A 15841-nucleotide genomic window follows, 5' to 3' on the forward strand; every position below is an offset into this window, starting at 1 on the left:
CCTGTACCGATTAGCAATGAATATCCATTTCTCTCCTACTTCTGGCAATTAGTGATCTAGTTTCTGTCTCTGTAGATTCCTGTTCTGGGGGGACCTGGGTGGCTCAGTCAGTTAAGTATCCAACTCGTAATTTTGGTTCAGGTCATATCTCAGGGTTCTGAGATCCAGCCCTGTGTGCTTAAGTTAAGATTCTTTCTGTCCCTCTGTTCTCCCCCCGCCCACCTCCTGGCTTATGCATGCGTGCACTTGCCCTCTCTCTCTTAAAAATTATTTGGCTCTTCTGGGCATTTTATATAAATAAAATCCTAGGATATTTGGTCTTTTATGACAGGCCTATTTTATTTTTAAAGTACTTGCATGCAGTGGCATGCATCAGTACTTCACTTTTTATTTATTTATTCATAAGAGACACAGAGAGAGGCAGAGACCTAGGCAGAGGGAGAAGCAGGCTCCATGCAGGAGCCACATATGGGACTGGATTCCGGAACTCCAGGATCACGCCATGGGTCAAAGGCAGACGGTTAACCGCTCAGCCCCCCAGGCATCCCAGTACTTCACTTTTTCAAAATTGCTGAATAACATTGCACTGTATGGGTAATAATACCACAGTAATAATACCACGTGGTGTACAGCCGATAATCAGTTGGCAGGATGTTTGAATTGTTTTTCTCCTTTTGACTATCATCTATAATGCTTCTGTGGTCAATGGTGTGCAAGTTTTTGTGTGCATATATGTATTTATTTCTTTTTTTTAATGTATTTATTTCTATTCCTATTGGGTATATACCTGGTAAATGAAATTGCTGGGTCACATGGAAACTTGAACAGTTGAAGAACTGTCAGGCTGTTTTCCAGAGGTCAGAGCTATTTAGTTATAGGTTCATCTTACAGAAGATACCTTGCTTAAAATTTAAGAAACTAATAATGTAGTAGTGACATAGTGAATTCTGCTGGATTTGTCAAGTTAGATATGAACTTGTTCCCTCCAAAATAAATCACTACCACAAACAAATGAGGAATTTTGCTATCAGATAACTGTTTTCAGTGTCCTGAGAGGTTCATTTGGTGTTTGTGCCATGCCATGAATGATAATGCAATCAGTTGAGATTTGAAATTCTATTTATTTTAAGAATAGGATAGGAAAAAAGATATGATTTTGGATGAACTTAAATTCAAGTAATTTTTAAAGTAAATACATCTTCATTGTCAGGGAGTATGGAAAGAATAGAGAATATAATTTAAATCCCCTGTAATATTTTTATCATAGGTATATCCCTTTATAGTGTTCATGTTTTCTTTATCTACATGGGTAAATACATAAAAAAAGAAAGCACTTTAAAAAGCAAAAATGGTTTCATATTAGATGTGCTTATTTTCAAGGTTAATTTTTAATAGTAATATTTGAGTGTTTAAGGGTGTGCCATATACATTTAAGCATTTTATATGTTTTAATTAATTCAAGCATTAGGACTCGCTCAAGTGTTGGTGCTATTTATTACTCCCAATATAGAGTGGGGAGATTGAAGCACAGGGAAATTCATTTACTTTCCCAAGGTCAAATAGCTAGTAAATGTGATAGAGTTAGGAAATTTCGATGTAGTATTATACTACTATTCACTGTCTTTCAGTACATGAGTCTTTGTTTTCCTGTATAATTATTACAGAAGTATATTACTGGTTTGACAAGTAAATGACTTCAGTGCATTCTTCTACCCTCTCTTCCCCCCAAAAAATAACTGTAACAGTATTTTACATAAGGAAAATAGATATATGTTCACGGGAAATACTTGTGCACCACAGAAAATGATATCAAGTATTTGAAATAATGCTATCATTTTTATATTTTGCAGATAAGCCACACAATCCTATGGTAAATGCTGGAGCAATTGTTGTGACTTCATTAATAAAGGTAAAATGTTGACAATTCCTTTTAACCTAGTAAGTTTTTAAAAATGAGACATAAAGATGAATCTTGGAATATTTATGTAGAATTGTGAAAAATTTTGGTGTTAAAAAAATTAATCTTATGGTATAAAACTAAATTCCTACTTATTTAAAAATAAATGTAATTTCAAAGTCAAAATTAAAAACAGATGACTCATTCTAAGTGTTACTCATTTACTCTTGACCTGAGGATCTGGCAAAAATTCAAAAAGAAGTCTCTGCTGACCAATAGGCACAGAGGTTATTCTTCCTAAAGTTTGGATATTTTTTTCTTCCTTCTCCTTTTGGTTCTTTGAAAATGAACAGATGTAAACGCAAGTAGAAGCATTTTATTGTTAACTTTGTCATTAGCATATGTAGGAACAAATATTCTGGTACTTTGTCTTAAAACAAAGTACATTTACCCTTGAATATCTGAAGTCCTTTCTACTCTAAGGAACTACATTCATGATTTTCATTTGAACTTGTTTCATTTGTTTTGCTTATTATCATAACTAAAATAAGTAAGACTTACTCCAATTATTAAGTTCTATTATTTTTCTTATGCTTTGTTTCACATTGTGTGTTTTGATTGTTTTAGTGTCTGGTTTTCCTTAATAATTGGAAACTCTAATGTTGTTTGGAATAAATATTTGAAAATGATTCAGTTGTATGATACTATTTAGATTTTTAATTTCTAATTATAAATTCATTTGTTCAAATAAATTTCATTTATGTTTAGAACATTTATATACTTTCTTCAGTAAATCTGTGCCTACCTTTTCCAAGCATGAAAAAAACCTAACTACATACATTAGTGAGGATGGGATTCCCTGATTACACAAAGGATGTTTGGATATAAATTACACCCTTGGCCCAATTAATAAAGATTTAGCTAATTTGTATACTAGAAATTCTCTCTTTCATGAATTTTATATGTTCATGAGAAAAGGCTTTAAAATGGAAGACTACTACCATAAGAATTATATATGTTGTTATTTTAGGGCAAATACTTTGTTACATCTAGCTGTTCATGACTGTTATACTTCAGATAAAAGTTGTGAGTTTGAGGTGAAAGAATATTTGTTTATTGTAGAAAATTATGATACAGATCTGTGCTAGGCAGTCCTTCCTTCAGTCCTTGCCTTGTAGTGTGAGGTGGACACAAGTATAAATGGGTCCTTACAGTGAAATTTAGTAAACATTGCGATGAGAGAAAAGTCTCATTAATTACTGTTTGGATTTGAACAAGTAGTAAATTAGAGGTGAGGAAAATTATGATACTACAACCTATATATTAGTGCTTGATGAGAAAACTACTAGAATGGTTCCAGACCTTTTTTACCTTTTTTGGGTCTTCCCAGAAAAATGTTCATGTATAATGATTTTATATAAACTTTAAGGAGTTCACAGACCCTTTGAAGCTGATCCGTCATCTTATACTGGAGAAAGAGTAACGTAGCACACCAATACTATTTTCAGGAAAGGGTATTTATAGATGATTTTAAAAAGCCTTCCTTAACTGCATGCAATTAAACATCTTTTGTTTATATGGGTTTCATATACTCTGCTGAAATGCTGCATGTGAGAAATGCATGTCTGGTCATATCACACCATCACTTCATCAGTTTCACTTCCCATGTTCAGTCAGGAGCCATAAAAGTCACATGGAGCCACATTAACATAAACACAGACAGTGAAAGAAATACGTATACACAACATAAGTGTGGTTCAGTGTTCCAACAGTGCAAAAATTTAACTGAGTCATCTGGTATTTATAAATTTGATCAGTGATTTTATTTTTATTTTTTTATTTTTTATTTTTTTTTAGTGATTTTAGATATATAAACATTTTTAATTTACTGGCACAGTTGAAAAATGAGGCTTTGGGATATAGTTTATTTTTAAGGTCACTTTCTTGGAATTTTTGTTTTGTTTTTAGAAGTGTTTCACAAGTTTCTTTTTCTTAAATGACGTTCATCCTAAGTGTTGGAGGGGTAAGCTTCATCTCCCTCTGTAAAACTGACTGCCCTAGAACATAACACTTTCTTTAGGCTGTTTTAAAAAAATTCAGAACTCCTCTAAAAATTTGTATGTGATCTGTGCAAGTTGTATGATCACGTATTTATGAATTGGTAATCGAAATTGAGGTAACAAAACCGTAGCGAGAAGGGTCTTCAAGTCCAGCCTTCTTACTTTACACAGATGCAGTGAGAAACTGAGCCTTAGGGACTGACAGCAAGTAGAGCCAGGCTTGAGCTAAATCTGATTTGTTTGTTCTTCATTAGAATCCGCTGTGCATATTTAATGTAGGTGTTTGCTGTTTCTCTAGATGACATCCTTGTCTTACCCAGCATGGTTATATTGTCCAAAAAGCAGAAATTTTATTTTCTTTATTTTAACTTGTACAAAAGATAACAATTTATTGGCTTAAAAGTCACATCTGATTTTTAGTGGGTGTAATATGGCATTCTTTGGACATTAGTCAGTCCCTACTATCTGTAAGGAACTACCCCTTTTCTCAAGGAGCTTGCATTTGAGTACACAAAGCGTGGATATATTTTACCATGGCTAACTAGATGTGAATTTTGTTTAGCTCTTTGAGTTAATGACCTTAAGGCTATTTTTTCTTTCAAACTTCAACTTTATTTAATGCTATCAAAACATTCTCTTCATGTTATTAGTCTTCTCCCATCCCCCCCCAAAAATTAAGTAGAGTCTTTAGTAAGACTCTTTATTTCTTAATTTTGTAGTATTGATATTTTTTCCTTGTAGGATTGGAGGTGATCCTCAGGAAATGGGGGAAGAGGCAGAGCAAATGTTCAAAAGGATTAGCAGATTGTGGAAAAAAAGGAGGATTTGGACAGAAGGAACCTGTTGCATAAATTCTTAACTACTAAACTTGTAGGAAAACTCCAAAATTTTAAATTTTAAACAAAGCTTATATAGGTAAATACCTTCAAAAAAACCAAATGTCATTTTGTACTTAAAATGCACATAATTTTAAAACTATAAACTATCCTTTCTTTTTCTTTGTGGTAACTATTAAGTTTAAAAGAATACTTTTTGATGCAGTTTGTTTTATATGATGATATGGTTGCTTGATTTAAAGGGAAGAGTAAAAAATTTAAAAGCACAGTTAACTCTGGATGAAATAGTATACATACATATTTTTTTTTCTTTGCAGTGGTAAAGCTACCTAGTTTTAGTTTAAAAGTTAAGATTTCCGGATGACTTCAGGATTAGGGTGGGAAAATGAGGACAACATATTACAAGATAATTGCTATACTTCTGCCTTTTTATTTTGAAGATAAAGAATAAATTTCATTGTCTTCTCTGCTTCTGTCTCTCTTTATTCTAGTGGTAGTTTCCAGTTTTTGTCTTTTGAAGAAGCTCAATTTTATTTTTACATCAGAACTATTTTTAAATTTAAAAAAATCAGACTTTCTCTTTTTAAAAGACAGTTTAATCTTACTCCATGAAAATAAGATGAGTTTAGTTTGTATGTATGTATATAATGCTCAGTTTGGTTATGTTAGCAGTAACCTGTTGGATGCACTTAAGCCACACTTTTAAGTGGTTTGTGGCTCTGGGGAGAACTGGCTGATGCCTTTCGACTTAGTGATTTTATTGTTACTGTTTTATTTACTCCATGTTTATGTCAGTTGAATTGTTTGAGTTTTTTTTAATGAAAGGCAGATGATTCATTGCCAACAGAGTTCACTTTTCCCTTTATATTTAGGATTAATCTATAAAATACTACATTTAGAACCTTATTTTTTACCTGTAATATCTATTTTAAGTTTTCCAAGTATTTTTTAGCTTTAAGGCATTTTCTGTGGCAAGATTAAACTAAGAGTAATTCTATAAAATCATTTTTGGTTACTTCTTCTTGCCTCTTTTTTATGCCTCTTTCCTGTGTGATCTCTAATTTTCAGTTGGCTTTTACACTCCATACTTTATGAATGGAATCAAGTGATTTCTTTACAAACTAAATGATTAATGCACTGACTTCAAATGAATCATTTTTTATTTTATTAGATGTTCCTGTTGACTGTAATATTTTCACCAGTGTTTTAATGTAAAATACATAATTCAGTTTAGGAGTATGTTGTAAAAAGCTATAAAAACACTCCAGTATATTTATATTAATTTTTTGAACAGCCAATGTTCACAAGTCTCTGCCTTTTTATCACTTTTTCTTTCATAAAGTTTTTTTTCAGTGAAATGGAAATTCTTTAACTTGGTGTAGGTATGTTTACGGAGAAATTAATTTGTATGATTTTCCAGTCTCCGGATCTAATTACTACCCTTTTCAAACAAAATGTGCTTTGCTTTTTAAAAGTCATTTGATCTCCAGGATCCTGTAAGTCTTCTTTAACATATGAAAATCCTTTTAGAAATGTCCTTTATCTCTACTCCTCCAATTTAAATGTATATATAATCAGTCATTCCTTACAATCACAGTGCAGCTCATTCTGCCCATTGGTCCTTGCTCTAATACACACTTTTTCATACAAAAAATAAAAATCATTTAGAATAAAAATAAAAATAAATAAAAATCTTTTGGCAAATGGATTTGATAAATCATTTGGTAAATATATTTGCTCCAATTTATTTTTTTAAGCTTTTCTACTGTACTTACTATTTATCACTATAACTTTTTCTAAGATTAAAATAACATCTTTTTTTAAAAAAAAAATTTATTCATGAGAGACAGAGAAAGAGAGGCAGGCAGAGACACAGGCAGAGGGAGAAGCAGGCTCCAGGCAGGGAGCCCAACGTGGGACTTGATCCTGGGACTCCAGGATCACACCCTGGGCTGAAGGCGGCGCTAAACCACTGAGCCACCCGGGCTGCCCCTAAAATAACATATCTAATAATGGTTGTACAGTGATTTAAAACTGGGATAAATGTATCCCTGGTTATGGGAATTTTTTTCCAAGAGATAAAGGGGCATTTGATAGTTTTAAGACTATCAGTTTCCAAATCTCCGTTTCCATGTGTGTCTTTTTTAAAATTAGTCTATCATTGGTCCAAATTTCCTCCCATTTTTCATAAAAAGGCATACTTCTCATATGTCCCAAATTTTACTATGGTGCACTGCTTCAGGTTGTAAAAACCTCTGGGGCAACAATAGAAGAGAACACTTTTGAATTAGAGTCAGTGGTATTGAGGATATGAATCATAACGAGGGGAAAAAGCTCTCTGGTACTAGGTTGTTTTAGGTCTTTGGTTTCAAGAAAATGGACGGAGGATCTAATCAAGTTGTTAGAGCATTATAATTTCTAAGGATGGATTACTGTGTGACTTTTATATGTAATATGGTAGATATGTAAAGAACTGAGTGGTATTGCTATAACAAAACCCTTTCTATTTCTATCCAATTCTGTTTCAACAAGATTTCTCAACTCACACATCTGTCAAAATTTTAAATAGATTTATTTCCTTATTCTAGCAGTAGAAAATAATTTACTTATACGTGAACTAATTAAAAATCAATTACTATGTCAAAGAGAAAAATATATTCTAAAGTAACCATTGTAAGTTAACACGAGACATTAACATTTTTTCTTTAACTTTTTATGAAATATTTCAAACATACAAAATAAACATGATAGTGGAACTAGCCCCCATTTACCTGGCTTCTGATTTTCATAACCTCTCTTCCTCTACCCCTCTGTACCCTACTATTAGATAATGATAATGGATATTTTTTTACAGTTTATATTTTTGCTTATGGGGGGGTTTACTCTAGTTAATTTTGTAATGTGTGCTTTTTTTCCTAATGTTATGCAAATAAACTTTATACAGTTATTTTTTTTAGGAATTATAATAACTTGACATTTTGTAATGATTATTAAAGCCCACATATCCCTGAGGTACACAGAATCTTCCCAAGAGATAATGGGGGCAAATATATTTTATTGACTTGAGTTAAATACTATTTTCAGAGTAGATAGTAAGAACAAACGTTAATCAAGTGCTTTCACATTTAAATTTTGGGGCGAGACCTTCTTGGGTCAAGAAAAATCAGTTAAACACTTTATTTTGCTTGTTTATATAATCTGCCTAGGACATTTCAAGTAGCTTATCCAAAATGTTATATAATGATTGACATTAGTAAATATCAATTGTTTTTAAAGACAGCATAGAAGCAAAATTTAATTGTGCTTTAATGTAGAAAGTTACAAAGTAGACCAAGCATGTGCCCATAGCCTGGAGTTGAAACAGTTTTTTTTTTTTCTTTTTATTAACCATGACAGCTAAATAAAGAAAATTTGTATTTGTTTTGTAGTGCACAGTTTAGGTCAGAGAATGAAAGTTCAGTATAACTTGTTTACTTTACATTGATTAATTGTATAATGGTAATTATCCATGTAACATCCCAATACAAATGCTGAGATCCTTTTCCAAAAGAGTTGCTTCTTCTTTTTTTTTTTTTTTCTTTTTCAAAGGTTAAAAAGGTTTTTGTGGTTTAAATGTTGTTACATATTTTACAGCATTAGGATCTATGGAATATTTTGACAACTGCAACAGTTCAATGAAGTTGGTAATTTCTTCTTTTAATTATTTTTCATTGAACAGCTTTGGAGTTACATTTCTACATTTTGAATTCTGGTGTATTATAAGGAAAGAAAACTTAAAATATGTCAAAGGGTACTTTAGAGAAAATACATAGATAGTGATTACAATATGGCGGTAGCTAAATTATTTTTACCTTGTTTAAGCTTTGCTAATGCCTAATTTTGATGATACAGTCTGTTCTTTGCAGCTACTGATTGTATATGTGATTGACATCCTTTCTTAAATAAGTTGATTTGTAAGGTTTCACAGATCAGTCACATTCCAGTCCATTTGTAAAGTGGATGAACCTGGCTTTATTCAGTTAAATAAGTCTCTGGTACAGTTTTCCCCCTCATAATAAAATTTTAAAATGTAATGTTTTGAAATTTTTGAGAGCTAAGAAATTTGTTTTTAAATTTTTAGTTGTCAAATTTTATTTTAAGCCTGTTTTAAAAATTAGAGATGTATTGTTTCTATTGGGTGCACATCACCAATTAATACGTTTGATTTCAGATCTACATCTTACTGCTTTGTAAACTTCGCCGAGGTAAAATGAAACCATTTGGCTACTTGAACTGATCTACGATACATAGGTTTTTCCTATTGACATTTGCAGTAGCTAACATGTCAGAAATAGAAGTGATGAAACAATACATCTTCCATGCTTTGAATTGGCATAATGCTAAATTCATATGTAGCTAATTTTTTAGAGACTGCGGAATATATATTTTTTTAGTTCAAGTATTGTTAAAACAAATGAGATATTAAAGGTAGAGCTTTCTTTACACTAGCAAAATGTATTCAGAATGTTTGCATATACTAGAATTATAAAAGATTAGTTTTGCAACATAACTCATTCTTCTAACTCTAATGCTGGTTTAAGGTTATTTTAAAAATATGAGTAGATTGTTCTTAATTGAAAACCATAATTTATAAATACTCAATTCTTTTCTAAGGGTGAAACTTTATTTTAAGTTTTTTTCTAAATATGAAATTAAATGACGTTCTAGAATATTTTATGTTGTCATGAAAGATAAGGGAATTTGGGGTAACTAAAATTTTTTAACTTTGGGTTGGGTAAAGATACTTAAAATAAAGCATTCCCTTCCATTATCAACATATTGGTGTTAATAAAAGAACATGTAAAAAGTTTATGTAAATATTAAATTATTGTAGAAGTATTTCCTAGTCTTAAAAGTACTAATGCACAGTATATTAATTATAATGATAGCACTTTGAAATTTTGATATTATATTCACTTAAAACTTAACTGTGGGGTGATATCTATATTAATATATTTGTCTCATTTCTTTGCAGCAAGGAGTGAATAATGCTGAAAAATTTGACTATGTAAGTGTAACGTGGAATTGTTTTCAAACTGTATTTATATTCCTTATTTATTTGTTTTTTGACTAATACTTTCTAATTTTGGTTTATAGGTGATGCAGTTTTTGAATAAGATGGCTGGCAATGAATATGTTGGATTCAGTAATGCAACGTGAGTCTGATTTGTGACATACGGTTTTTATAAATAGGCCAAGCCTCTTTAACAAAAATATCTGGATTATAGAATTTTATTTTAAATACTGTTTTGTCCCTCCTCTCTCCTTCCCTTTTCCCCTCCCTCTATATTATAATACACAGTATACTTAGAATTCATCTATTTTCCTTTGTTGGTCCTAGAGCTTACTTCAGTGAATAAATACTTAAAATTTGGTCATTAGAGGGAAATTAATTCTAAATTACCTGAGGGAGAACCCTTAAATGCTTTTCAGTAGTTTTGATAAACTTCTTGTGAGTAATTATAGAATTAGAAGGGACCCCAACTTTACATTAAATTAGTGATATTTAGTTTTCTCTTTGTACTACATGTCTTACTTCTCTCTTTTTTTAAAGATTTTATTTATTTATTTTGAGAAGGAGCAAGCCAATGTGCCTGAGTTGGGGGAGGGGAATGCAGAGAGAGAAGGACAAGCTGACTCCAAGCTGAGTTGTGGAGCCTGAAACCGGGCTCCATCCCTAGACCCTGAGATCATGACCTGGCTGAAACCAAGAAAGCAGAGACTTAACTGACTGAGCTACCCAGGCACCCCTATCTTACCTGTCCTTGGCTAATGACTTTCACCCCAATTTTTTATTTTGAAATTTGCCAGTCTACAGAAAAGTTGAAAGAATAAGCAATGAATATTTGGATATCTTTCACCCATATTTTCTTTTTTTTTTTTTCTTTCACCCATATTTTCTGATTAATATTTTGTCTCATCTGCTTTTCCTTAAACTCTTTAAACAGAGGCATTTAAAAACGTGTATCTCTCTGTATATGTACATATATGTAAATATACATGTAAGTGGTAGATTTTTTTTTCCTGAAATAATAGAAATAGTTACCATAATATTTCACTCTTAAATAACTCAACATGTGTATTCTAGGAATAAGGATATTCTACAGAACCACAATACTGTCAACATACTTAAGATCATAAACATTAATTTAAAAGTACCATTAATATGTACATGTCCTCAATTGTCCCCTAATTGCCTATTCTGGCCTTTTTTCCCCAGGAATTAATCAAAGCTCATGCAATACATTTATGTCTTTTTTGCTTTATTAAAATAGAAGAGTTCCCCTGCCCTACACCCTTGCTTTATAAAATTTTATTAAATGGCTTTCTTTCAGGAGTGCCAATCACTTGTCTTACAAAGCAGGAATTAACTCACTTTCTGTGAAGGACCAGAGAGTGAATCTATTAGACTTGTGGGCTATATAGACTCTGTGTTGCAGCTACTTGTTCTACTGTTTTAATAGGAAAGCAGCCAGAGACCATATGAGATGGTGTTCCAAAAAACTATTTATAAAAATAGGCAGCATCTGCCCCATGGGCTATAGTGGATATTCATTCCCCATGTTGAGTAGGTCTGGTTGTTTCCTATAGTTAAAGTTTAAACAGTTTTGACATGAATACTAACCGGGTAATACTTTGTACTACATGTTTCAGGAGGGGAAAAGTTTCAGGTTTGTCTCCCAACTTTTATTCATCAGCTTAAGTATCTTTTCTAGGAAGTTTTTCATGAATCTCATCTCACTTCTCTTATGTGCTCTCATATTACCATATTTAATTGTGCTTAATCTATTTCTCTCTGCCTTATCACCACTATTAGATTCTGATCTTCTTTATACCTGGATAGAATATGTTCCAGTTCACACTTGTATTTCTGTTATTTGGCAGATAATAGACACTTGATATGGTGTTTGATGAACAGAGCTATATGCTAGGTGCTGTGATAATTGCTGAGTAGTTAGTACATTATGTTGATTTTTTTTTTTTTAGGTATGGCAAGTTGACAAGTTTATTTTCAAGAGCTTTTCTACATCCAGCATTGTTTTTCTAACCAGAGGAACCTTAAAATGCATAGTTAGGTGGGACTGCCACCTCCCACTCCATGATCAGCCATACAGAGTGTCATGCTCAGCTCTTTTGTCAGCAGCCATCTAGACCCTTGTAGGTTGATTTCTTAAATGTACTACCAATGAATTAAATTAAAACTTACTCTCTTTCTTCTCAAACTCCTCTTTGTTCCAGGTTCCCATCAGTTGGTATCACGATCCTTTCAGTAGACTGCATTAAAAATCTAGACTTTTGTACCAGACTTCATTCACCCTGTTTCTCCTCTTTCCCATCAGGTTTGAAGACTTGCCAAACTATTCTCGTGTTTGATCATACATCTCCTTCCATTCCTATCATCACTACCTAAGTTTAGGCTTTTGGTGGCTCTTTACTACTCCAGTCTCCTAGTAACATCACTCATCCTTTCTTTTTTTTCCCTTTCCCAAATGATGTCATATTTCTCCTTCTAAAATGCAGTTCTGACGAGATAATTTGATTGAAAGCCCTTAAGCTTTCATTTTGTTGGCAATCAGGAGCAATTTTTAGCATCTATTAGTCTTGATAATGTCCTAGTCCCCTTTGCTAGTTTGATGTTTCTCCACTCTTCTCCATGAACCCTATTTTCCAGATACGTCAGAATATGTGTCATTCTATTCAGTGAAGTCCTGCCTTTTATACTTGTAACTTTGTTTATGCTGCATGGAATTTGCCACTACCTAGGCTTACCCCTGAGATCTGTTAATCCAACAAATGACTAAAGGCCCATTTCATGTATCCCTCTCTCAGTGAAATTTCCATGGATTCCCTCAGTTGGAATTAATTATTGTACTTTTGGAGGATCCAGAAGATGTTGCAACTTTTTAGTATATTGTTTAATAGTGGAATATTTAATAATTTTTAAATTAGCTTCTTTATTCACAAAATGTGAAGACTTCAAAGAGCCTTAGATCATTTAAGTCCTTTTACAGCTGAGGAATTTAAGACTGAAAGAATTGTCACTTAAATGACTTCCCCAAGACACATAGCCTATTGACAGAACTGGGACTGGAACCCAGAAGTCTTGACTCTTAGATCAGTGTTCTTTTTACTGTACTTTGCTATACAAATTAAACTACGGTATAGTCATACTCTTACAGAAAATAAATAAAGCTATTTTCTTTTCCTCCTAGGTTTCAGTCTGAAAGAGAAAGTGGAGATAGAAATTTTGCAATAGGATATTACCTGAAAGAAAAAAAGGTTTTTGAATTTTTGTTTCTATTTTAACTTATTTTATTAAATAAAACATATAAAGATGTATGTTAAGAACTCAACAATAGCTTTTAAGCAACTTACTACTCTTTAAGGTGCAGAAGTTTTTACAAGACACCCTTGAGTTAATGGTATCAAAATGTTAATATTAAATTGATTTGCTATCTGGCATTCAAGTATTTGACTAGTTATATTAATGCAAGTTTTGCTTAAGGATTAGCCCATTTTTTCAAAAGTGTAATGCCAGACTTTGCTGATTATAGTTACTTTTTAAATTTTAAGAGGGTAGTCCAGTAATTTAATTTATAAATTATGAATCAGCATATCATTGTTAAACTAGTATCTAGAAATCTGTATGTGATATAGTTTTACTTTATCATTCTTCATATTTCACACTTATACTCTTTTATAGATTATGTGCTGTTTTCTCAAGATGAAATATTTGTGTACATTTTAAATTTAATCTTTATGTTTTATGTGCATATATTCTTATTTTTAATTGTCTTTTTGTTTTTCCAGTGTTTTCCAGAAGGCACAGACATGGTTGGTATATTAGACTTCTATTTCCAGGTAACTTACTTTAACTCTCTTTGAATTAGAAGTGAGTCTGTGACATTTTGCAGAATATAGGTGTCTGTGAAATCATGGCTCCAGCTTAAGACAAATACATTTATCATTGACATTCAAAAAGAAAAGCCTTCATGAAAGACAATTTCATGTCTTTTTCTCCTAAAATATATTATGCCTCAAGATATAGGGAAAGTTTTTTTTCTATACAAACATTATATTAAAACAACAACAACAACAAACATTATATTTAAGAAGTGTCAAAAATGATGTGTAACTCCAGAAATTGGCTTATCCTTATTATGACTAAGTTGATTTCTTAACTTTTCAATATTGTTTGGAGGATTTTTTTTTTTATCAGAGGGTTCATAGCATCTTAAAGTAGTTTTTCTTTCAGTTAATTCATTTTTGCAGTATCATATGATGGGTTTTTTCTAAGTTAAAGTAGCTCTCTACATTCAGGAAGGAGGTGGGCCACTCCCATAGATTGCTGTGGTTATAGAACTCACTTATGTTTTGTGGGTTTTTTTAAGATTTTAATTTATTTGGGAGAGAGACCGAGCATGAGTGGGGATGGAGGAGCAGAGAGAGAGAGGGAGAAGTAGGCTCCCCACTGAGCAGGGAGCCCAATGTGGGGCCTCCATCCCAGGATGGATCATGACCTGAGCTGAAGACAGAAGCTTAACCAACGGAGTCACCTAGGTGCTCCAGAACTCAGTTTTAAATAGCCTCCCTGGACATCCCTCTTTTCTCCTTGTGTTTTCAGTTCAGTTCATTCAGTTCATTATTAAATCTGTAATTTAATAAATTGGTGCCTCTGATGGACCAATTTAAACTACGTAGTAACTAATTAATTAGTATCGATTTCTAGTTAACCTTACATTTGTCTGTCTTTACTTTTAAAGAAGTACTTGAATTTCAATTTTGTAATAATCTTAAAAAATATATAGGAGAGGTTGATAATGAAATAGATTTTGATGGCAGTTTTTCACCTGCTGATGTGAAGAACTGTGAGTCAAGAATACAGGCTATTCATATAAATTCAAGGCCTAATCTGGCCACTTTTTAGCCATATGACCTAATTTCAGTTACTTAGACCTAGTTTGATTATGTGTAGCACATGCTTGTCCTAACATTCTGCATTACCTTGAAGACAACCTGAGTTAATGTGTGTGAAATTTCTTTGAAGCTATAAAGTGTTAAATAAAATATAGCATCATAGTTACTTTTATCCTGTAGCCCTTATTTTTCCTCCAGCCCATATGAATTTCTTCTATACAGATAATGTTTCTTTTCCTTTGGTATACATACTTTGGCTGTTACAGCCTAGATGCTACTAATGTGAAATGTCTGCACTTCTGGGCAAAAGTCAAGAGAAGGCCATAGAAGCCTTATATTTTTGGAGAAGGGCTGTATGTAATTGAACATTCGTCAGGGTATCAGGAAGTGCTCTCAAATTGGGATTTGTCAAATTAGTATATCATCTTATGACAAGCAAAATTCCAATTAATACTAAGTATAAATTAGGAAATGATCATAGGAATTTAAATCTTACTGATTTTAGAAAGCCTTTCATGATTAGATCTCCTATAAGTCTTTGCTGTCTGGTTAAGTATAGTAAGTAGGTTTGGTAGTTTTGAAGAAAAAGGGAAGAGATTTTAATATACATAAGCAAAAGTAAAAGCCATAAGTGGTTCCCAGTCAGTTTCCTAATGCTCAGTAGTGAATTAGTTTTCCTTCCTGCTGTTTCCAAACACCTTTGGGCCTCTTGTAAAACTTGCAAGTTGAGAATCCAGTCTTTTCTTCTCCCCTTCTTATCCTCTTTCTCCTCTCCTTCCTCCTCCAGCCCCCACAGTTTTGGATGCTGTTGAGGAAAACTAAAATGGAGCATAATTACTGTTTCAGTTTTATGAGTAAATTTGGATTTGCTATGGTAAACCATGCATTATTTTGCACAATCAAAACTTCGCATTATTTTGATTTTATTTATTTATTTATTTATTTTAAAATATTTTATTTATTCATGAGAGACACAGAGAGAGAGGCAGAGACATAGGCAGAGGGAGGAGCGGGCTCCATGCAGGGAGCCTGATGTGGGACTCGATCCCGGGACTCCAGGATCATGCCCTGGGCCAAAGGCAGGCGCTAAA

The 15841-nt window shown here is 32.5% G+C and overlaps 1 protein-coding gene across 2 annotated transcripts in view; it reads left to right on the forward strand.

Annotated features, from left to right (window-relative positions):
- The window catches only part of GLS (glutaminase), a 74564-nt gene that overhangs the window by 22698 nt on the left and 36025 nt on the right, over positions 1–15841 (forward strand). For both annotated transcript variants that reach the window (XM_038585185.1, XM_038585184.1), the window contains exons 7-11: positions 1851–1909; positions 9808–9840; positions 9930–9988; positions 13046–13112; positions 13644–13694. In XM_038585185.1, coding sequence (XP_038441113.1) covers positions 1851–1909; positions 9808–9840; positions 9930–9988; positions 13046–13112; positions 13644–13694 — 269 coding nt within the window. The remainder of the gene's footprint in view (positions 1–1850; positions 1910–9807; positions 9841–9929; positions 9989–13045; positions 13113–13643; positions 13695–15841) is intronic.

The sequence above is a fragment of the Canis lupus genome, chromosome 37, assembly GCF_011100685.1.
Source record: "Canis lupus familiaris isolate Mischka breed German Shepherd chromosome 37, alternate assembly UU_Cfam_GSD_1.0, whole genome shotgun sequence".
NCBI lineage: Eukaryota > Metazoa > Chordata > Mammalia > Carnivora > Canidae > Canis > Canis lupus.